A 25,568-nucleotide genomic window follows, 5' to 3' on the forward strand; every position below is an offset into this window, starting at 1 on the left:
ATGGAGCGGGGTCTTCTGACCCCCAACCTCCCTGTGAGTATTAAAAATCTTTTTCACCATCACCACCACCACAACCACCTTCACAAAAGCGACTGCGGTGGATTCGGGAACCTTTATTGGAAAACATGAAAGCGAGGATACAGAGACTTCATAGGGTAAATTTAGGTGGCATACAGCATAAAATACAATACAAAATATACAATAAGAGATTACAATTGAGATTACAGTGTTGCCTGACTTCCAAACGGTTCAGGAGTCCTTTTAAAAATTCAATTACAAATTACTCGCTGCAGCTAACGAGCTCATATTTGGTCCAGTGTTCCGAGATGGATAGCGAACAACATGCAATAGACAGCCTGGGTCCCTCGACCCCTCCAAGGCGCTTACTTGCTGTGAAGGCGAAAGCCTGTTATCCTGTCATTGTGAGCGTTCGACCTAGATGCAGGTTGCGCACTGTGAAATGAAAACGGAGAGGCGTCTCCGAACGTTGATTTCGCAAAGGTCCGAGCGAAACACTTGGACACTCGGCTCGAATGCCCTTAACGAGCTAGCCTACAGCCTGACTGAGAGACGTATCTATATACAACGAGGAACTGTATGGCAACATCCGGAACGCGGTACGACGAACCGTTGCATCATAACTTTACGTGACAGCGTATACAGCTCGTGCGGTCGAAAAGCCGCCGGCGTCGTAGTTGTCGGCACCGCGTGTCGGAAAAAAATTGTATCATGGCAACCGCTTGCCGCAGAATGTTCCGGATGGTGTCACACGATTCAGTGTTTCGTGTAGCATAAACTTACCAGTTAAGTTAGAGTCTAGATCGCGGCAGGGATTCGAACCGGCGACCTATAATCGAAGGCTACCTAAAAGAAATCGTGTCATGCGCGCTTCGAGTGTCCACCAAGACAAGTGAGACTCTTATTGCGTCATTTCTTAGCAATTTTCGATTTGTCCAACGGGCAAGGTATCGAGCCGAACGGGCGACAGCGTTTCGTGGACTCCCTGGCAGCGCTACAAGACGATGTCGCGTTCCACTCTTATTTTTTGAGGTGAAAATTGGTTTTTGAGGAAAGGAAATGGAGAAAAAAACTCTCTCACATTTTGGTGGACGCCTCAACCGCGCCTTAAGGGGACAGGGTAAACGCCATCTTTCCCATGCATTTTGGGGCATATTGTGGTACAGTTTTCTCAGCAACTAATAAAGATAGCAGCAAGATATTTATGTCATTTTGTTCAGAATTTTATCTTCTAGTCGCTGTACCAAAATATTTTAGTATACGAGAAATGAAATTATTAGTGATTTTTTTACTTTCTACACCCTAATTTTGACCAAACTTTGTATATATTTTTATTTTTAAAACAAAATATTATTTGCACGTTGATAACGTTGGTACAGTAAATTGCCACATATATTTACTGTATACACAGAAAAATTCAGCTTGATATCTATGGTCATTTAGAAAATAATAGTACCGACGTAACAAAAAATCTTGTTTTGAGAAAACTCAGTTTAAAGTAAACAAAACCTTCAATCCCAAGATTTCGACTTAGCCAACTCATTTTGACTATTTTATTCAGTAGGCACAAGCTGCATAGTTATCATCTAGGTCAGCTTGGTGCTTCTTTTCCTGCCGTTTAGCTTCTCGTGCCTGTTTTGTCACTTGCTGCGTAGCTCGATCAGCAAAGTAAACTCGACGCCGATCGACTTGCTTCAGCCAGCGGACAGTGTTGCTGCCCAGACTTAGTCCACATGCCTCAAGAACTTTAGTTCTTGCGATGGCGCCATCATTGAAGGTCAGAACAGTATCTAATGTAGCAATCTTCATTGTCTGTAGGCCCGCAAAGACATTTTTTTGAGCACACTCCCATACGACGTTGTTGAAGGACTCGTTTGGGTTCTGGATGGTTGCCAGAGAGCTTGGATGGTTGCCAGAGAGCTTTCTCTTGCAGCTAAATTCCGTAACATTTCGAGTTTTTTTTAGTTTTTAGTAAAAACGGAAAAAACACATCGCTGGTAAAGGGGTGTGTCGCTGACCGCTTTGCTTTCAGATAGCTTTTTCAGGTTGATATAAATTGCCCAGGATGAAGTGTGATACATCAAACTATGCAGAAAAGAATGTAATTTCATATTTAGCAAAAAACTAAAAATTGATATTTTTCAGACTTTTGCTTTTAAGAGTAGACACACTATGAAGGCATAAAACTGACGGTGTATATGTCGTCAGTTCGAATCCCTGCCTTGAGCTAGCCTTCATCTTGAGTAGCCCATGTGCACTAAATGCGACGATAAATCGTATGACACCACCTGAACGCTATACGACAAAGGTTGCGTCATAATTTTCGCATGACTTTCGTGGGCAAAACTGGCGCCACATGGAGGTCGGCTAGTGGCGAGTATATATATATATACATATGTAGAATGACGTGCGTAATATTGTCTGAAGTGGCGGTGATCGGCTTACTGTGCGCGTCATGCGGCCGCTTGATGAAAACGCCATATTAAGGCGGAAGCCTTTAATGTAAGCAGCAGTTGTCGACAGAAATTTCACGCTTTTCAATTGGTTGAAACGGCCTTGACGTCACAGTGTGCGAATTTCAAACGGGGCCAATTGTACTTTGGCCACTAACCATGCAACCAATTAAAGCGATCGTATAGTGATGCTCCAAGTAAGTTTGAGTTTAATTAATTGCTTACGTAACCAATTAGTCTAATTAACCTTTCTACAAGATCCTACACAAAATTGTGTGGGTACCGGGGCACACGGGGGTTGCAGGGAACCGAGAGGCCGACAGGATAGCTCGAGGATACATTACTTTCCGAGCTTCCGACGAGACCGCGGAACTCGCGCCAGCACCCAGGGAATACTCGGCCATACTACAAAACTATAGAGGCAGAAGAATGCGATATCCCCCACCGCACAAATCTCTCAGCAGAGAGGAAGCTGTCACTTGGAGACAATTACAAACAGGCTCTTTCCCAAACCTACATATACTAAACAAAATGCACCCTACGATATACACGAACAAATGTCCCTGGTGCGACGAAAAACCTACACTATACCACATCACATGGGCCTGCCAAAACATAGACGTGGTCCCCAAAATACAAAACCCGAGTGCGGAGCAGTGGGAGACTCTGCTGTCCAGCGACCGCTGCGAAGACCAACAAGGTCTGGTACAGCGAGCTCAACGGGCGGCAGTGGCCAGCGGAGCCCTGGACTGAGGGCAACCGACCACTGGTTAGAGGCGGACGACTTCGACAGAGAAGGCTCCTGGAGGTAGAACCAAGACGTCTCTGAAGAAGCCCCCAAACCGCAGAAGAACCATTAGTGTAAATAAAGTTTTCCCTTCCTTCCTTCCTACTCAGACCAGATAAATAAATAAAACCGAGTAGGAAATTGGCCGAGCTTGGGAATCGAGCCCCGGTCTCCGGAGTGCTCGATTCCCAAGCTCGGCCAATTTCCTACTCGGTTTTATTTATTTATCTGGTCTGACTAGAAAGGTTAATTTCTAATCGAGCCCCGGTCTCCGGAGTGTAGACGCGGGTTCGATCCCGGCCGCGCCGGCTGAATTTCTTTGGAGGAGAAATTCGAGGCCCGTGTACTCTGCGATATCAGTGCACGTTAAAGAACCCCAGGTGGTCGAAATTTCCGGAGCCCTCCACTACGGCGTCTCTCATAGCCTTAGTCGCTTTGGGACGTTAAACCCCATAAACTAAACCAAACCGTCTCCGGAGTGCGAGTCGAGCACGCTACCACTCCGCCATGCCAGCTCGATGGTTTAGAATGAACAAAGGTGCGTCTAGTGAATACGGTGTCGTCGTTCACTCCCATCTTCCTCCCTTCCCGTTACGACGAGGTTTAGGTGTCCACCGAGATATGAGAGACATTTCCTTTCCTCAAAAACCAATTTACCGACGAGCAAGGCGTATTTGTCCGCGTTTCAGATTGGTCCAAATTGTCGTGACGTCACTGCGCGCGAATTTTGACGGGTGTCCACCGAAATATGTGAGGCAGTTACTGCGCAACTTCCTTTCCTCAAATACAATTTTCGACTAGTGCCTACTGAGATATGTGAGACAGTTACTGCGTAATTTTCTTTCCTCAAATACAATTTTCATTTTCTTCATTACGGCCCCTCTTTATTCTTTCACTCACACTCTCTCCCTTCCTGTACCGCGCGGCTCAGGTGTCCACCGAGATGACACAGAATTACAGCCCCCTTTCCTTTCCTCAAAAAGCGTTGCGTTCAAAGGGCAACGCATCGCGCCGAACGGGTGGTGGCGTTCCTTGGACTCCGTGGCAGCGCTACAACACGCTGCCGCGTTCCACTCCTAAAGGCGAAGCTTGAGTGTCATTAATTGGCAGTTAATTAATGCACCAACAAAATGTGCAGTGAAAAATCGCGTAGTAGAATGCAGCACTAAGGCTTTCGCCATTCACCACTTTAGCCGCTAAAGTTCCTCGTAATTTGTTCTCTTGCCATCGCCGGGATTTTTTGCAGCATCCGCGAGCACGCACGCAAGCACGCACGCACGCGCGCGCGCATGCACACACACGCGCGCACACACACACACACACACACACACACACACACACACACACACACACACACACACACCACACACACACACACACACACACACACACACACACACACACACACACACACACACACACACACACACACACACACACACACACACACACACACACACACACACACACACACCACACACCACCACACACCACCACACACACCACACACCACACCACACACCACACCACACCACACCACACCACACCACACACCACACACCACACCACACCACACACCACACACCACACACACACACACACACACACACACACACACACACACACACACACACACACACACACACACACACACACACACACACACACACACACACACACACACACACACACACACACACACACACACACACACACACACACACACACACACACACACACACACACACACACACACACACACACACACACACACACACACACACACACACACACACACACACACACACACACACACACACACACACACACACACACACACACACACACACACACACACACACACACACACACACACACACACACACACACACACACACACACACACACACACACACACACACACACACACACACACACACACACACACACACACACACACACACACACACACACACACACACACACACACACACACACACACACACACACACACACACACACACACACACACACACACACACACACACACACACACACACACACACACACACACACACACACACACACACACACACACACACACACACACACACACACACACACACACACACACACACACACACACACACACACACACACACACACACACACACACACACACACACACACACACCGCCGGCTTTTCTCGTAATATGACGATAGTAATGCTTTCGCAATAAAACAATGTCATAGACTTGTAATCCTGCGGGATTGTGTGTTTAATGTCGTCTTGGTGTTCAGTAGGCAATCTACGTCGTCTAGCAGATGTCAGACCTTTAGCGTGACCAAGAATCCGTAAGGTAACCATGCGAACAGAATTGGAGCACCAACCCTGAAATCTTATCTGCCAGAGAGGAAAGCCAGGTATGATCCATCGTGACTTTCAAAAAAAAAGGAGGGAAAATTCACTGCTGCGGAATCGAGTTCAGCTTTCCTGTTGACGTCTAAGCATACCCACATCACGGAGCATAGTGCGCTCGTAGCCGGATGGGGATCGTGCTCCTCTGCCTTCCTCTCCTCTCAAGCGCGCACAGGTGTTCTAGTTACATGTAAAGTTCGAACTATGTATACGCTGCTGTTTTTGCGTGAAAAGAATGAAACAGTCGCTGCCTGCAGCTGCTTGGAAGATGAAGATAACCTATTTATGATAGTGAATTGTAGGGAACAAAATGAAAAAAAAATTAGCTGCGGTTGAACTATTGCTGAACCTGGTACAGAGCGAAAGCTATGGCGTATCGGGCAACTGTACGCGCTTAGCGTCTGTAACGTTGAGTGCGTTCAGGACACTGGTTTGGCAGCGCGCCAACCCTGCCACCCTGGCAGATGGCAGTTAATCGCGAGAGTTTGCTCACCCAATGAACGCTGCGGCCTATTCTTGCAGTGCCGCGTGTCTGCCACAACGTTGTCAGCGCTAACGCAAGCAGCCCACATCTCTCTCTCTCTCAACACCCCACGTACCGCAAAGCACGATTCAGGTGTCCACTGACCCAGGGAGCCAATTATGCACACTTCTCCGTAAAGTCATCGGAGTCTGCAACGTTGTCAACGCCAACGCCAATGAACACGATGAACGCCAACCGTCTATGGCTTCAGTGCCGCGTTTCTGCCACCACCTTGTCAATGCCAACGCATGCAGCGCACATCTATGACTAAGCACTACTGAGGTGGACACTGTCCTAGAGGGTATATTGGTATTTTGATTTTTTTGAGGAAAGGAAATCTAACTTACCTCGGCGGACACCTGACACGCTCCGTAAGGGAAAGCAGGAAGGTGGGAATGGAAGAATAGGGAAAGATGGTTTGGTTTATGGGGTTTAACGTCCCAAAGCGACTAAGGCTATGAGAGACGCCGTAGTGGAGGGCTCCGGAAATTTCGACCACCTGGGGTTCTTTAACGTGCACTGACATCGCACAGTACACGGGCCTCTAGAATTTCTCCTCCAAAGAAATTCTAGCTGCCGCGGCCGGGATCGAACCCGCGTCTTTTGGGTCAGCAGCCGAGCACCATAACCGCTGAGCCACCGCGGCGGCAGAATAGGGAAAGAGGCGCCGTAGTGGAGGTCTCCGGAATAATTTCGACCACCTGGGGATCTTTAACGTGCACTGACATCGCACAGCACACGGGCGCCTCTTGCGTTTCGCCTCCATCTAAACGCGGCCGCCGCGGTCGGGTTCGAACCCAGGTACTCCGGCTCGGTAGAATAATTTCGACCACCTGGGGATTTTCAACGTGCGCTGACATCGCACAGCACGCGTTCCGTCTCCATCGAAACGCTGGCAACGTGGCATGGGATTTGGTTAGGAAGGTTATTTCACGGTCAAACTTGTGGCCATGGCGAAACTGGCTTTACCTAGTAATTGGCAATTGTTAATTGGTAATTGTTGCTTCAAAAACTTTTTTTAACCCGCCGCGATGGCTCAGTGGTTAAGGCGCTCGTCCACCGAGCCGTAGTAGCCGGGTTCGAACCCGACCGCGGCGCCCGCATTTAGATGGAGGCGGAGCGCAAAAGGCGCCCGTGTGCTGTGCGATGTCAGTGCACGGTAAAGATCCCCAGGTGGCCGAAATTATTCCGCAGACCTCCACTTCGGCACCTCTTTCCTCGTTTTTTCCTTCGCTGCCACCTTCCTCCCTCCCCTTACGGCGCTGATGAACTGATCACCTAAATGTGAGGAAATGTGGTCCATTTTCTCCCCCCCCCCATCGAAAGAAGAAAAAAAAATGCTGATGCGTTACTTTCTAATGCGAAATTTGAGCGCAGCTCATCAGCTGTTTCAGTTTTTCGGTGGATTGAGGCAAAGAATTCGAGCAAGACATGTATGTATAATTACAGACAACTTGTTATTTTTCACACATATTCCTTCTTCGAGAAACACTCCACTAACAGTTCTTGATTGTCATGAAGGAAGCTTTGTGGGCGGAGAAATAGAAAGATATGTGCTCGACTTGCTGCGCCAATGCCTGGTTCTCAAAGACGAGGTCTACGGGTTGTTCTCCCGCATTATGTGCATTTAGTAAGTATTTTATTCTGCGTTGTTTGTTGTGTTATTTGTGTACATTACTAATTTTAATTCATTATTACGTGTATTTTGTTTCAAATGTCTGTGCCATATTTTTATGCTTGTATCCCCCCCCCCCTATGTAATACCCTCGCACGAGGGCCCTTAGGGGTATTGTAAACAAATAAATAAATAAAGTGGTAAGAAATTCCCGCCTGTCTTTATATCTATATTAAAGTCCCCACCCACCCTACCACTCTGGCAGATGGCAGCGTTTCTGGCACAACGTTGTCAATGCCAAAGCATGCAGTGCTCACATCTGTCACTAGGTCACCTTGCTTAAAGCACAATTGAGGTGTCCACTGTTCCAAGAGGGCAGTTAGGGCCTTCCCTCTGGTTCAGGTGTCCACTGAGATGTGTGAGACAGATACTGAGCATTTTCTTTCCTCAAAAACCAATGTACAAATTTTACCCTCTAGTTTCCAAGCTCCCACTCTATTGGTTTCGCGGCTGTGGGAGACGATACGGCGCAGTTTCTTTTCCTCTTAAAGTGCACTACCACAAGAGAGAAAGACAAACAAACAAAAATTATGAGGAACTTTAGCGGCTAAAGTGGTGAAAGGCGAAAGCCTGAGTGCTGCATTCTGCTACGCGATTGTTCACTTCACATTATTTTGGTGCACTAATTAACTGCCAATTAATGACGCTTAATCTTTGCCTTTAGGAGTGGAACGCGACAGCGTGTTGTAGCGCTGCCAGGGAGTCCACGGAACGCCACCACCCGTTCGGCGCGATGCGTTGCCCTTTGAACGCAACGATGTTTGAGGAAAGGAAATGGCGCTCTAATTCTCCGTCATCTCGGTGGACACTTGAACCGCACCGTACAGGAAGGGAGGAAGTGTGAGTGAAAGAAGAAAGAGGAAGAGGGGCCGTAATGAAGAAAATGAAAATTGTACTTGAGTAAAGGAAATTACGCAGTAACTGTCACACATATCTGGGTGGACACCAGTTGAAAATTGTATTTGAGGAAAGGAAATTGCGCTGTAACTGTCTCACATATTTCGGTGGACACCCGTCAAAAATTCGCGCGCAGTGACGTCACGACCGTTTCGACCAATCTGAAACGCGGGCAGATTTGCTAACATGTCTTGGTCACGACAGTATGAGCCATTAAAGGCTTTCGCCTTAAAACACAATTTGTTCACTGAAGTTTAAACGGCGGCTCGGTTGTTGTTGTGACTGAGAGAAGTATGAAAAGGAAATTGCACGGGCCTGTCTACTGGCTCGAGCCAAGCCACCACCGCTGCCACGTGCAGATAGAGTAGAGTTAAAAGATCAGAGGAAAGAGAAAAAGGAAAGAAAAGACGCGCATCGCAGCAACAATTGCGTCCGCCGGAGCGGACGCTGCTGAAAAAACAGATAAGCGGCCGAAGCCGCGCTCGCCGAAGCGAGGACAGATACTAAACGGCGGCTCGTTGTTGTTGTGACTGAGAGAAGGATGAAAAGGAAATTGCACGGGCCTGCTACTGGCTCGACCCAAGCCACCACCGCTGCCACGTGCAGATAGAGGAGAGTTAAAAGATCACAGAAAGGAGAGAGAGAGGAAAGGAAAGACGCGCGTCGCAGCAACAACTGCGTCCGCCGGAGCGGACGCTGCTCTAAAAACAGATAAGCGGCCGAAGCCGCGCTCGCCGAAGCGAGAATGTTGTTGTTGTTGTGACTGAGAGAAGGATGAAAAGGAAATTGCACGAGCCTGCTACTGGCTCTAGCCAAGCCACCACCGCTGCCAACGTGCAGATAGGAGAGAGGTAAGAGATCAGAGGAAAGAGAAAAAGGCAAGAAAAGACGCGCGTCGCAGCAACAACTGCGTCCGCCGGAGCGGACGCTGCTGAAAAAATCAGATAAGCGGCCGAAGCCGCGCTCGCCGAAGCGAGGTGGTGGTGGTGAAAAACATTTATAATGCAATAAATATTTACAGAGAGGTGATTGGGGTAGGCCCTATTGGCCCTTTGCCCTAAAAATACTAGGTGGAGCCCCTATTCCGGGGCCCCATTGGCAAGCAACGCCGCCCGCGTCCGGTGAACCAAGGCCTTTTGGGTCTTTAGGTCCTGACAGCCGAGCAGGGCCGCCTCCCAGTCCTCTCTGGTGGGGTTGGGGTTGGGGGGGATAGATGGGTTTGACTGACACGCCCAAACCATGTGGAAGGTGTCAGCCACCTCCCCACAGAACTGGCACGCGCCATCAAAGGATGTATTGAAATGTTTAAGCACCGCCGGGCACAGTACAGTGTTAGTAAGAATTTTGATGAGGAGGCGCTCGTCAGCGCGATCCAGACCCTTACAAGGGGCCGGGTAGCGCCGGTGCTCCTCCTTGTAGTAATCGGTGATTTGTTTGAATGTAATGGCCAGATTGTCTGATTGGGAGTACCCTTCCAAGGACAGGGAGATAGCCCGGGGAGAGAGTGCGCGGGCGGCCTGATCGGCCTGTTCGTTTCCCTGGAGTCCCTGGTGACTGGGGGCCCAAATCAGGTTGCGTGGAGTTGGATCTTCAGATCGACAGCTATATTCCAGTATGCGCCAGGCAAGCGGCGGAGCCCAGCCCAACTCGTAGTTCCGACAGGCCCCTCGCGAGTCGGTGATGATGTGTTTCGACTTGGGAGTAGTGAGAGCAAGAGCAATGGCAATCTCCTCCGCGTGTGTTGCGCTGTAGGCTTTGAAAGTGAGCCCGTTGACTGTGTTTGTGTTGTGTACGACTGCGGCCGTGTACCACACCCCGTGGTGTGGGCCGGCAACGTCCACGTAATACACATGTTGTTGGTTACCATAGTATCGCGCCAACGCTTCCGCGCGCGCCTGGCGACGACCGCTATTGTCTTCTCTGGACATGTTGCGGGGAAGGGGTCGGACCCGGAGGGCGCGTCTCCAGGGTGCTGGCACTCTCTCCCTTTCCTCAATATGGTAGTCATGTTTGATGTGTAGCCGGTCCAAGAGGCGGCGACCGGACGTGGTCTGTGCAAGACGCGTGTATTGGTTGACTAAGTGGGCCTCTCGAAGCTCCTGAAATGTGTTCACCACGCCCAAGGCCAGAAGTCGCTGGTTGGACGTGGTGACCGGGAGGTCGAGAGCCCGCTTGATGACTTTCCGGTGGATGACCTCCAGTTGGTCATCATCATGTTTGCGCAGGTGCAAGTAGGGGGTTGAGTAGAGGATTCTACTCGTTACGAAAGCATGGGCAAGCCGCAGTGCATCCTTGCTTCGTAATCCGCCCCGCTTGTTGGAGACCCGGCGGACCATGCGGCCCACCTGGTCTCCCACCGTGCGAAGTTTGGCTAGGGTGGTGTCGACTCTGCGTTGGTGGTGTATGAAGAGACCAAGGACGCGGATCTCCTTGGACTCCCGGATCGGTCTTGAGGGGAGACATGCAAAGCGGAGTTGTGTCCCGAGGGGAGGGACGTATGTGCACAAATTCTGATTTAGACGGGGCGCACTGGAGTCCGCAGTAGGCCGCGTAGTCGTCGACTAGGATCGCCGCTGCTTGCAGGCAGGATTCCACGTGGCCCAGGTTACCTTGCGTGGCTCAGACTGTAATGTCATCCGCATAAAGAACGTGATGTATCCCGGGCAAAGAGGACAATTTGGAGGGAAGATGAAGCATTGCCAAATTGAAGAGGAGGGGAGACAGGACCGCGCCTTGAGGTGTTCCCCTCGAGCCGATGGTGTATGGCCCGTGTTCCGCATCTTGTATGCGTATGTAGGCTTGACGGTCTGTAAGAAATTGTTTTATGTAGTTGAATGTTTTGTGGCCACAGTTGGTGTTACTGAGGTGGTCCAGGATTACTTCGTGTTTGACGTTGTCGAATGCGCCTTTAAGATCCAAGGCCAGGACCACCTTGTCGTTGTGGGGACATTCGACAGGATCTAAGATGTCGTGGTGAAGCTGCAGAAGTATATCCTGTGCAGACTTGTGAGGGCGAAAACCGAACATGGTGTCCGCGAAAGTGTGCTGTGTTTCTAGAAAATCGGAGAGTCTGTCGCGCACCATCGTCTCCATCAGCTTGCCGACACAAGACGTGAGGGAGATAGGGCAAAGGTTCTCCACATCAATAGGTTTGCCGGCTTTCGGAATAAAGGTCACGAGAGCCGATTTCCAATCGAGAGGGAGAGGAGTCTCTCCGTCCCAAATGCTATTGATGTATTTGAGGAGCGCGGCGTAGGCTGCGTCAAGAAGGTTGGCCAAGAGCTTGACCGTAACCTTGTCGCGCCCGGGTGCAGTGCCCCGCTTCATTTTGCTCAAGGCCGCCCGGAGGTCGTGGAGCTGGAACGGCTTGTCCAGCTCCGTGTTCTCTTCGCCTGCATACGAGAACGCCGCCTGCCGGGGGTCCTTAGTGGTGCACAGGTAGCGATCCCTGAGCGTGTGCGCTAGTTGTTTTGTCGTTCCTGTAAAGTTGTGCAAGGCCCTATGTAATTGGCGTTGGGTTTCCGTGCGTGTTTGTATTGGATCGATGAGAGCGCGGAACAGGCGCCACGTGTTGCGGCCAGACATCTGGCGAGCAGCCGCGTTGCACCGGTCCACCCAGTTAGCGTCGGCTAGCTGAGTAGCATATTCCGCTGCCTGTTGTGTGAGTTCGAGGATGCGGTTCTTTAGGCGTCTGTTATGTTTCTGTTTCTTCCATCGCTTCGTGAGGCTGCGACGGGCCTCCCAAAGGTGGTTGTCCACGTCTGTTTGTGTTTCTGTAAGCTGTATCTGCTGTTCGTGTTGTGTGAGTGTAGAAGTGAGCGATCTGGACCAGGCGTCGTATCCCGACTGGAGGGGGTCTACAATAGGTAGAGAGGTGCGGAAAGTCGTCCAGTCAGGGATACGAGCTTGTTTTAGTGGGCGTTTCAGGGGACGCATGTAAATGGTTGTGTTGATTATACAGTGATCACTACCTAGAGTGTCCTCTGTATTCAGCCAGTCGGCATGTCGTATGTTGCGTGTAAATGTGAGGTCCGGGCAAGTATCTCGTTGAATGGAATTGCCGACACGTGTTGGGTTGGCGGGGTCAGTGTGCAGGGTGAGTCCAAGTGTGGAAAGAAGTTCCGCAAGCTTCCTCCCACGCCTGTCCTCCCGGGGGTATCCCCATAGCCTGCTCGGGGCGTTGAAATCGCCGACGATTAGGAGGGGATCCCTACCCGCCACCTGCATAGCTTGAGTGAAAATTTCATTGAACGTGACGTTGTTAAGTTTCGGTGGGAAGTAAATATTTAGAATGTGTACAGGTGGGTCAGACCGCTTTAGGGGCAGCACTGAAACCATCGCGTATGGGAAAGACGGTGTTGTGGGAAGTGTGACCTCCTGCGCAGTGTATCGCTTTTGAACAAGTATACATGTCTGCGGGTTGTGTTGAAATGTAGTGTAGTTTGTTAGTTTGGCACCGGCGCCGGGTTCCTGAAGGGCAACCACGGCGACGAGGAACTCAAAGGTCTCAAGATAGAGGCGGAGATGAGAAGCGAGGTCAGATACCACGAAGCGAGAACCGGGCTGACAACGCCCTTCTTATATCGGATCGCTCCACGTCTGTCTGTTCGCGCCAAGGCAGGCGTGCACATACACACAGTGTTGGCTGTGCAGTCTCCTTCTCCTTCTCGCGCTGGGCGCGCGTCCCCACTGGTCAAAGGCCCGGAGTGGCTTTGAGGAGCATCTGGAACTTTCTGTCGTGGCGCCGCCGCCGCCGTCGCGCGTGGGAAGAGGTGGAGGGCATCTGTTAGCGCACGCAAGGCTGCGCCCTTTCCGTCAACATCGCGTAGAAACGACTCGGACAGTCAGAACAATCGACGGCAATCCCTCCGCGCGCCCCGTCGGCGAGCGGTGGGTGAGGGGGCAGCCACAGAGACAAGGCTAGTCACTCTCCAGGGGTTCCTTCTCCCCCGTTTTACGACGCGCGCCGGCGAGAGCCGTCCGCGCGGCGCTTTTTTTTTCATGCTGAGGAGGGGAGGAGGTTGCGTTTTTACCCTCTCCTGGTTACTATGGACAACAACGACGGCGACGCCGCGAAACGCAGAAACAGGCACCTAAGAGCTGCACTCTAAAAAAAATTGGTGGGGGCTTAGCTTTGGTTAAGCCTGGTAGGTTGCGAAAGCAGGTGTTGTATACTGCATATCCAGCGCCTCTAGTGGGAAGAGCGCGGCGCGCCGTTACTCGACGAGCCGAGTTGGTAGCCCCTCTCTCGCTACTGGTGTGACGTCACGCTGTACAGTCATTAGGTATGGTATGACGTCAGGGGTCATTCTAAAGGTCAAATGTGCCATCTGGCCGCCGCTACGCGAAAGGCCGTTCTTGGGAGTAGTATTGCTTTCGCAATAAAAATTCAGGGGGCACTTTGTTCACCTAATGTACGATGAGGCGAAAGCCTTAAGCGCTGTGTTGCCGCTAGTGTCACTGATGTGTGGTTACGATGTTAAGCTTCGCCTCTAAGAGCGGAACACGACAGCGTCTTGCAACGCTGCCAGGGAGTCCGCAGAACGCCATCGCCTGTTCGGCTCTACGCCTTGCTCGTCGGTAAATTGGTTTTTGAGGAAAGGAAATGTATCTGTCTCGCATATCTCGGTGGACACCTGAACCTCGCCGTAACGGGAAGGGAGGAAGATGGGAGTGAACGAAGACACCTTATTCACTAGACGCGCTTTTGTTCTTTCCAAACCATCGAGCTGGTTATGTAAAAAACCTGAAACAATAGATCACGTGTTTTTAGATTGTTGGGATGCGTTTTTTTTTCTTCTGGGATGTGCTTCAAAGAACCTTAAAGAAAGATTTACCGCTACACCCGCATGGCATCAGGTTCTTACCGGTAGGAAAACAGGACATCCCTTATGACACTATTATGCTCCTTGGCCTCCATAGTTTACGGAAAACAAGGACACAATTCAACAGTGCAGAAGTAGTTGTGAGATCTCCACGCGAGCATTTCATTGAAGGTGTCATACGTCTGAGGGAAGTGTATCAGGCACTGCCTGATCAGCCAACTTGGTTAAATGTGTTGGATGACTTGGTTGAACTGAAAAAATTTTAACCTGCTGTGTCAGTGCAAGTGTTGCTGACATGTTTTACTTCTTTGTACCCGTTGTGAAAATGCAATAAAGAAAAAAAAAAGATGCCCAGGCTCAGCTCGGTTAAGCCAAGAATGCGTTGCATATTGCGCGGTCTTTTTGCGCGAGGTATTGCTTGGTGGCAGTCGATTTTCTCAGCAGCTTTTCCTCCGTGACGTATGGATGGATGGATAGGAGCGCCCCCTTTGAAACGGGGCGGTGGCAACCGCCACCATGGTCAGCCGTTTTTTTTTATATATTTTTTTCTTTTTTCTTTTTTTATTTAGTTTTTGTTTCACCTGGAGTCAGGTGGTGGCTGCGGCCGCGCGCGACCGCGCGAGTTGGGGCCCAGCTTTTCCTCCGGCTGTCGTGACGTCACGTCACGTGGTTTTGTGGCTGCCCGGCCGCGCCCAAGGGCTGAACTGAGTGATTGCAATATGCTACGCATAAAAAGCTGGCATGGCGGAGTGGTTAGCGTGCTCGTCTCGCACTCTGGAGATCCTGGTTCGATTCCCCTACTCGACCAATTTCCTACTCGGTTTTATTTATTTATCTGGTCTGATTAGAAAGGTTAATTAGGCTAGCATCACTATACGATCCCTTTATTTGGTTGCATGGTTACTAGCCTAAGTACAATTAGCCCCGTTTGAAATTCGCGCACTGTGACGTCACGACCATTTCAACCAATTGAAACAAGGTCAGCGTACCTACGGCGGCTACCTGAGTTCTCGCTTTGGCTGTCGATGTGTTGCTTTCGCAACAAAAACTATTTGTGGTGCGAAAGCATGGATCCGAAGGTCCAGAGACTTATAGCTTACCTTATAGCTGCCTGCAACGTTTTCGTAAATTGTATTAAGCAAATTACAGACAAAACCACTAAGCTTAATTTTTTCCTTTCAACGCGATAGTTGTATCACATTCAGCGCTTCAAAAGGAATCGTATGATGGAAAGCATTTATTGTCCAATGCTATAATACGCACGTCCCATGGCGACTCACGCGTGGCTTCGTTTTGGGATCGCGTGACCATCCCCTACACGTGTCCAGAGCTGTCTTCGTCGTCTCCAGAGAGGCTGCGGGACGCTCCTCAGCAGTCGGGAAGAGCGGACGTGTCTCACGTCGGCTCCGCCGAATTTTATGATCCTTTCCCGAAGCATTTGCCGAAGCGCTGCGACACCATCTGGCTACACTTCCAGAACAACGAGGAGACCACCCACCCTTGTTCAGGTGGGACCGTTTTCTCAAATCCTTCGAGAATTTGAAGACCAAGCGGATCGCGCGAGTTGCTAAGCCTAACAGTTAGGCCACGACTCAGCTGCCCGCCGCGGCTCCGCGGGCAAATTCTGCCGCAAACCATGACGACCCTGATGGGATACGACCCGGAGGGGATGCAGATTGTCACCATGCCGCAGGCGAAAACCCCAGTTTTCGACAAGGTTACGGAGGCGATTATCCAACGCAAGATAGAAGAGTGGGAACGCGCATCAGCCCGTGACAACCACTCGGCACGGCAAAAAGGTCGAACGCCAGATGGACGCGTCACCGCGGCAGGGGATACGCCGCTGCAGCAGACGCCCCGCACGCAAGTCAAGCGTTGGAAGCCTCCTCCGCAGCCGCGTCTGGACAAGCAAGATGCAGTGATCATAATCAAACCTAAAGGAACGCTGGATCTCAGCAAATTCAGGGGAAGCAACGCGGTCGGAAACGCCTTGCACATTGCTGCTGGCGTCGACAAGGGCTCAGCCGAGCTCAGCGTTTGGCCCATATGGGAACAGAACATCATCGTCGTCGGGGTGCGAGACGCCCAAATAATCAGAAAGATCCTGGCAATTCACGAAATTCAGCTTGGGGACAAGGCACAGGCAGTGTACTCCTACCTCCGCCCCTCCGACGACACTTGCAAAGGAGTAATACAAGTGGACCCGAGGGTTTCCAACGAAGACATCACGAACGCGCTTCGTTCCCCGGACGCACCAGTGGTGAGCGTGAGAAAATTAGGTTCCTCCAACGTGGCTGCCATCACGTTTGAAGGAAGAAAGGTTCCGTTTCACGTCTTCTACTACGGCGAAGCTGTTCCAGTACGCCTATACAAGAAAACAACGCCAGCCTGCGCACTGTGCGGGAAACTTGGACACCGGGCGGATGTTTGCCCTTGCCCTTCGAAGTCAAGATGTCCGCAGTGCGGTCAGCAAGATGTTCCAGAATCCCACGACTGCCAACCCAAGTGCACGGTCTGCGAAGGTCCACATCCCATGGGGTCGAATCAGTGCAAGTACAAGTACCGAACATCACAAAAAACCAAGCCCAAGACAGGAGAAGTCAACCACCGGTCAAGATCCAGGCTTCGGAACCGGTCCGGCAGCAGAGGTCCATCGAGCAGCGGGGACCGACTGACCGACCAGGAGCAGTCCAGCAACAACTCAGCACCACCCGGCTCATGCTCTTCAAGCAATGGACCTGGGACTACCGATAATGTGTCGCACAACAACGGCAGTCGTCCAGCCGAGAAGACAACAGGACCCCATAACAAGGAGCAGCGCAACGGCAGCAAGGTGAGCTGGGCAGATGTAGCTGCCTCCTCCCCCGAAGCGTTGGCTTACAAACGACTTAAAGCAGATATTGAACAACTAAAATCAGAAAATACCACATTGAAACAGCAGTTAGTCATCGCAGTCAATCCAAACAACACATTACCTCCATCGACGCAACAGGCATGTCCGATGGAAGAAGATAGGGCAGAGCTACACCCTCCGTCTCCACACCAGTTAGATGCTAGCACCCCCGAGAGGCAAGCAACTACACCAGACGCACCCCACCAGGCACCAACTCCGCAGGCACCACCATCGCAGGCACTAAAGCAGCAATGTACAGAGCACCCCCAAACCCAGGAACGCATCACTCGCTTGGAAAAAAACAATTCAAGACCTCATTGAAAATAAATTACAAATTATGATCGAGACGACAATCAAAAGTATGTTCGAATCAGTTATTAAACCCATGATGGAAAACCTCGAACCAGTTTTAATAAGGATGCAATCGCAGGAGATCAGAATTGACCGCAAACTTCAGGAATTATCAGATGTTTCTCACAACAGGGGCACAAAGCTGCAGGGTAAAATGGGAACTCGTCGTCTGCCAAGCACTCAGCCAGATCTACAACCTGAGGGCGCACCACATGATGAGGCACAAGTTTCTAGTGTTCAGCATGGCTCCACAACGTAGACATAAACTTACTATCCTACAGTGGAACTGCAGGGGACTAAAACGGAAGAGGGAAACATTACAGCAATACATAGACTCTCATCCCGATACGCCGCAAATAATAGCCCTGCAAGAAGTGAATATGGAGGCTAAGATCAGAGGATACTCAACACATCAAACAAATCCCTCGACATGCATCTTGGTCCACAAATCATGCACGGCAATCACTGTAGACCTTAATCTAGACAGCGACATTGAATATACCTTCATAAAAATACTGCCACAGCACAGAAACAGCAAGAGCACCTATATACTCAATATATATAGTCGCCCCAAACAGCACCGCGTAGCCTTCGACGTGATCTTTCTTAAAGCCCTAAGAGAAGCCCAAAAAGCTCCCCTAGCTATAGTTGGCGACTTTAATGCTTCTAGCCCCCTATGGGGATACCCCAGGGAAGACACGAAAAGCAGAAAACTAGCATCCGCCATCGCTGACATGGCCCTGAACCTACTCACGGACCCGCAGCACCCGACGCGAGTCGGCACCAGTGTAACGCGGGATACTTCTCCCGACCTCACGCTCGTCCGCAATGCCCGCAACTATGAGTGGCTCAATACAGGAGAGACCCTAGGCAGCGATCACTACGTGCTGCAGACCATCTTCGAAAGCAACAAGCACAGCAAACCACGAGGGCAAGCCAGAATTACAGACTGGGAGACATTCAGAAAGGACACCAAACTAACCACATCCGAACAAATAACCAGCTACGAAGATTGGGCGGCTTCCATTCTCGACCTTAAAGAAAAGCTCACAAAGTCTCTTGCCACCACGGAGGACCACCCAGCTGTTGACAACCACCTCCTACACCTTTGGGAAGCAAGACGAAGTCTTATAAAACGGTGGAAAAAACAAAGACACAATCGGAAACTAAGACTTCGAATAGCCAAGCTTACTATTCAAGCAGACCAATACGCATGGGACCTCGCTCGCACCAATTGGCTAACGAAGTGCGAATCCCTCAAAGGCCGCCTAGACACCAAGGCTACATGGAACCTTCTGCGATGCCTAATTGACCCTCCGAAAGCGAAGAGTGAACAAAACAGAAATTTGCATCGAGCCCTACACAGCTTTCAAGGCACAGATCAAGAACTCGTGGATGAACTGACGCGTCGCTATATCTGCACCGCGCGAGACCCACAACCCTACAATAAGGAGTACCGTGGGGAACCGAACGAAGACCTAGACAGAGATTTCACTTCAGAGGAAATCATTGCAGCACTAGCAGATATGCGCCGAGGCACAGCCCCGGGACAAGACAAAATTACTGTCGGACTTCTGGCCAACCTCGGCACGGAGGCTCTGCAGCAACTCACGGATTACATAAACGAATGTTGGCGTACCGGCACCATTCCACAAGCATGGAAAACAGCCAATGTACACTTTATTCCCAAACCCGGCAAGAAAATCAGCATCGAAAACCTGCGCCCCATATCCCTCACGTCGTGCGCAGGCAAACTCATGGAAAAGGCAGTCCACACCCGTCTCTCCAATTATCTTGAGGACAATGAGCTACTGCCACACACGATGTTTGGATTCCGGGCACACTTGTCCACCCATGATGTGCTTCTGGAAATCAAACGTGAAGTCATTGATCCCGCACGCACAAACAGTAACCGAGCGCTTCTAACACTTGACCTCAAGGGAGCGTTTGACAATGTCAAACACTCCACAATCCTCGACAACCTCCACAGCATGAACTGCGGACAGCGAGCCTACTCGTACATCTGCGATTTCCTTACAGACAGAACCGTCAACATCAGCACCGGCTCAAAACACACAACGCAAGTGAAGATGGGAACGAGAGGCACTCCGCAAGGGGCAGTACTATCCCCACTTCTCTTCAACATTGCACTCCTAAATCTCCCACCTCTTCTCAATCAGGTACAGGGCATACGCCACGCCCTGTACGCTGATGATATAACCATCTGGACAACCACGGAAAGTATGGGAATGATTGAAGAACAACTACAAACCGCGGCGACAACAGTTCAAAATTATTCCCGGGCGTGTGGACTAACGTGCTTACCCGAAAAATCCGAACTGATAGTCTTCCGTCAACGCAAGAATCAAGACACCATCAATATCCGCGTAGACAACTCACCCATCAAGGAAGTTCAGACCATGAAGATACTGGGTCTGTACATAAATAACAACGGCAACAACCTTCTTGCCCTACAGAAACTACGGCTCGTGAGCGAGCAAGTCGCCAGGATGATCGCCAGGATAACGACGCGCAAATCGGGGATGCTAGAAGACGATACTCTGCGACTGGTGCAGGCTTTCGTTGTAAGCCGCGTCGTCTACGTAGCGCCCTACCTCCGCCTTAAGAAGCGTGACATCAAAAACCTCGACATCATAATCAGAACTGCCTACAAGAAGGCCCTGGGACTCCCTCTTGCGACATCCACGGACCGGCTCTTGCGACTGGGTGTGCACAACACGATCGATGAGCTGATAGAGGCACACCTTACGGCGCAGGTGGTACGGCTCTCCACAACTCGAACTGGCCGACAAGTCCTGAGTGATTTAAACATCAATTGCCCCCGACAGCTAGACACCAAAACCGACATCCCAGCTTCATGGAGAGGACAACTCAAGGCAGCTCCACTACCCAGGAATATGCACCCTGATTTTCACCAGTCAAGACGACAAGCACGAGCCGAAGCCATGAAAAGACACTACGGCGGGCGCGAGGGCGTGTTCTATGTCGATGCTGCGGGTCCCGAGCAGGGAATGACGGCCGTCGCGGTAGTGCACCAAAATACAACAGTCGACGGACTAGTACTGGCTAGCCAGGACATACTGGCTGCGGAAGAAGTGGCGATTGCTCTAGCTGCAACACACACTAGCTCAATATACATTCTCACAGATTCACAGACAGCGTATCGCAATTACCTCAGGGGCAGGGTCGCACCGCTAGCAGCTAAAATCCTGCAAGATAGCTACATCCGTGGCTACCAACCCACACACAAACACTTAATATGGGTACCAGGTCACCAGGGCATCCCAGGGAACGAGAGCGCACATGCCTCAGCCCGAGCATTTCTCCCCCGGGCACCCAGTGCGGATGCCGTGGAACCTCCTACCCCACTACTAACTTACAATGACATACTTCAGCACTTAAGATTATCCCGTCGGGTCTACCCTCCGCCGGCTAAGACACTAGATAAATGGGAGGAACAGCACCTCCGAAAGCTACAGACCAACACTTACAACAACCCACGAAGACTACATGCCATAGACCCGGAGTCATTTGACTCACAATGCAAATTCTGCGGGGAGAAGGCGGACCTGTACCATATGGTATGGACCTGCCAACGAAATCAGGTGATCACTGTTTATAACCAGCCAACGCAGGAGGGGTGGGAGGCAGCTCTGTACAGCTCGGACGAAAAGAGTCAAAAGCAACTCGTCGAAAGAGCCCGGACAGCAGCCTACGCCAATGGGGTTCCGGACTGAGAGCTCCAACCACGGCTACAACCTCCTAAACCATTTCATTAAAATATTTTCACCACCAGAGAGGCTGCGCGCTACAGAAAATGTGGAAGGGTGGAGGGGTGTGAGCTGCACAAGGTAGATGTACTATGGTAGCGTAGGCTGCATAGAAGCCCATACGTTCAAAACATGGCGGCTTGTGGTGCGCAGCCAGCGCCGTCTTCGAAATGCGTGGACAACTAAAAAGGGACGTCATAATTAAAACAAAAACGCGGCGTCGAAGTCACGTGTTTTAGTGACGTCATATTCGTGACGTCAACGTCACGTGCTGCTCTTCCCGGCGAATAAAATGTTTTACAATCAATCAATCAATCAATCAATCAATCAATCAATCAATCAATCAATCAATCAATCAATCAATCAATCAATCAATCAATCAATCAATCAATCAATCAATCAATCAATCAATCAATCAATCAATCAATCAATCAATCAATCAATCAATCAATCAATCAATCAATCAATCAGCGCGACACCCGACACGAGAACGAAGAAAGAAGACACGACGAGTGCCGACCACTGGGCCTTTTTCCTTCGTCCTCGCCTCAGGTTTCGCGCTGAATGTGGCAGGTGTAGCGCTGAAGCGATGAAATGTGACGCCGCCAGACAGGTTATCGCTCGCACATCGTGCAACCGCACACCTCTTTTTTGCGTACGGGGGCCCCATGGCCACAGACGATGCCCTTTTGGGGCAAAAGCGACAGAACTGCACCCAACCGAACGAAACTACACAGAAGCGCTGGCAAAAGGGAAAAGCGGAAACTGTACACGAACGATGCACACCAAGAACTCGAGCAACAAGCGACGAGGAAAAAGCAGGGCTAGCAGAATCGAGTTTCAAACAAAAGCAAGCAGAATGGTCAAAAGATATGACCAGGGTATTACATCAGAGCATCGTCAACCTTGGCATCGTCCCGCTGCCATTGCCGCTGCTCTGAGCGAACGCTGTCATAAAATTTTTACAAAGCAAGCGCTATACTTTCTAACAAAATGCACACAACTAAAACATTTTAAAACGGAATCACTGCAATTGTTTTTGAATGCTTTTGAAACACAAAATATGTCCTAATTATTTTCCTATTCTAGTCGTGTTTGTCCACTCATTTCATTTTGGCGCTTTAGTTCCACACCTAATTTGATGTCGCTAGCACTTTGTTCTGGACCGCACTCAAGCCCCGGCTTCGCGACCTATTTCAATTGACCTTGCCCTGCATGCTCCCCGCTTCTCGCTTCTGAGAATAATTGCCATTATACGGTAGACGCCGCAAACCCCTCTCTCAGATGCCGCACGTTGCCGGGAGATGGGAGCTCTGAGACATGCACCGGATTCAACATCTGTATAGCGTGCGCTTCGGACATGGCCCACGAACGCGCTGCCTAACATCCGCAGATATGTGACCACACATTTCATAGACAGATCGGGACAGCGTTTTGCGACAGGCAAGTGCATTGCGGGGATTTTAAGATAGGAGTATACTCTATTTGAATTTTGTTACTACCAAACGCTAGTGTTAAAAAAAAGAAAAGAAATTTGCATCAAGCTCACTGCCCGTGAAAAACACAGAGGTTTTAGTTTTTTTTTCAAGAGATCAACTATTTGTAATCACTTGTCTTCGGTTTTGTTGCTTTCAACATTTTGTTTTCATGTTAAAGGCTTCCACAAACACTCGGCCATGACAAGGCCCAAAAATGTCCATTTACCAGTATTACTTCAATGTCTTCGTATAAGTCGATAATAAATATTATAGTTCCAATCTTTCCGACAATCTCAATGACAGTATGCAAAACAAATTTTTCCAAGAAGGGCGTGTTTTGAACAGAAATAAAAGATTGAGCTTATTATGCTCCAATTTTCAAACATTGGCATGTCAAAGATTAAGTTAGCCAGGCCACTTCGATGTCAATGGAAGGCTTTCAGGAACACCATATTTATACGGAGTGTTTCACGTAACTTCAGACGACTTTAAAGAAGGTTGTCCATCGTGGATAGGTAAAACCATTGACACATTGCTTGCCGTAGTGTTGCACAAGTGTATGTTTCCCTTTCGCCTAATTAGTTCATTAACTTCTCTAGTTGAGAAAGGCATTTCGCTTCGCTACGAGGAATTGAGAAAAAATGTTTTCATAGCAGTTTGAACGTAATAAAAACAGAAAAGCTAAAAGGAAAATATAAGCTTGCAGCAAAGGCTGCAGAGTCAAAGCCAGTAATACTTTGTACTTGCCCTAATTAGATGTGTTTCCTTCAGCCTGAGGACGGGTAAAAATCAAGCGAAAGCTTGGTATATTTGTTAGTATTTTAAACAAGACTCAAGTCAATATAACGACAAAAATCTTGGTAGGCTCTCTTTTTAAGGCGCTGATCTTTCTTTCTGCTCTATGCAGCTCCGGACCTACACAGGCTCTGGTTGAAAGGCCTAGTATCCTGGGCCAAGCAAACAGAAGTCTGTACCTTTGGCTGCTGATTCGGCCGCCTGTACGATCGTTCGTAACTTAAAAGGCAAAAGCAAACAGGAATAAATGGCAGAAGGAAACGGGGTCACCTTTTCAGAACTGCTTAGTGTTTGCACAGTGTTGCCGGTACCGAGGAGAACATCAAAAAAATCCTCTGTAGACTTTCATAGTTCGACAGCAGAGTAGAACAGGAAAAAAGTATTTTTCACTCAACGAGCGATTCCTTTGACCCGGCTTTGCGGAAATCGTTGAGCTCAGGTGATGCGCACTTCCTGGGATACTGTGATACAGCGCAACGCCATCTCCACAAGAGCAATGTATGTTGATTGCAGTGAAGTGTTGCTCGTCCTCACTCTAAACTAGAGTGGCACAAACTCACATCTTTAGAAAAATTAAAACAAACAACCTTATTTCTCCTGCTACGCTGTACCTCTGTCAACTTCGTTCGGAGATGCCTCCTGAACTAATTGCTCTTCCTCATGGACTAAGCTGGATCACTGTTGCTCACAGTGTCCGATATCCACCCTTACCTTCCCTAATCCCTACAGCCCTCCTGCAGTGCCTGGCTAGCGCCGTCGTAACTAGGGACCACATGGCGTCAGCTCTCTAGGCCATGGGCATTTTAAGCCATAGCGTAAGGAGCTCGTTCTGCTGAAAACCATGCGTCGGACGCCGTCCTGCGTCAGTCAGAAAAAAATCCCACAACGAAGAAAATTCTGAATGAAAAAGTAAATTAATAAAAGAAAATAGCCGTCATTGCTGTTCGAACCCAGGCCCTGTGCGTACCAGGCGTTCACGCAGCGCGTAGGTCCCGAAGGGTCTTCTTTTCTTTATTGCCTGTTTCGACAGTTTACAGTACGTCACAAACAGACTGTGTTCTTCACTATAGTATCAAATATCATGAGCGGACATGCGTTTCGCTCACATGAGAAACTCAGAACCGTTTCAAGGAACACAACTGCCTTATCAAACTGATAACCTCATCTACAAAACATACCCCTTTGCACTCTTCATGCAGCTTAAACAATCTCGGAGAGACCACGCATCTTCATCGCCATCCCGCCATCCTTCACGGCCGTCCTGCTTCGCCGAATACTGTGCAGGCCAAGAAGAAAGAATACATCGTATTTGTAAAGATCCGGCTCAACGTCCAGAAATCCTGTCCCATACGGTGTCAAGGGTAGGCCTTTCTTTATTGTACGCTGGAGCACGTCCCAAAAAAGCAGCGCATCCCAGCAATCAATAAAGACGTGTCCTATTGACTCTTGTTTGTGACACAACAAGCAGTCAGCCCCCCATGATAAAAACAATCCCTTCTCCTCCATCCATGCTTCAACCGGCAACGTACCAGTGCGCAACTTAAAGAAAAATGCCTTCACACCGGCTGGCACTACCATTTTTCTTACTCTTTCTAAAACATATTGGTTCCAGGGTGTTAGAGAAGCACCTAATGAACGCGTTGTGGTGTGTATGACTTAGTAA

At 49.7% G+C, this 25,568-nt stretch overlaps 1 protein-coding gene across 1 annotated transcript; it reads left to right on the forward strand.

Moving 5' to 3' along the window:
• On the forward strand, nt 1-25,351 carry LOC149365051 (uncharacterized). Its single transcript, XM_089567522.1, has 3 exons — nt 1-33; nt 16,447-17,430; nt 25,105-25,351. The coding sequence occupies exons 1-3, from the start codon at nt 1-3 to the stop codon at nt 25,330-25,332; spliced, it is 1,245 nt and encodes a 414-aa protein (XP_089423648.1). The 3' UTR covers nt 25,333-25,351.
• The last annotated feature ends 217 nt before the right edge of the window (nt 25,352-25,568 follow it).

Source organism: Amblyomma mixtum, chromosome 2 (genome assembly GCF_055824585.1).
Source record: "Amblyomma mixtum isolate Tamu chromosome 2, ASM5582458v1, whole genome shotgun sequence".
In the NCBI taxonomy this organism is placed as follows: domain Eukaryota; kingdom Metazoa; phylum Arthropoda; class Arachnida; order Ixodida; family Ixodidae; genus Amblyomma; species Amblyomma mixtum.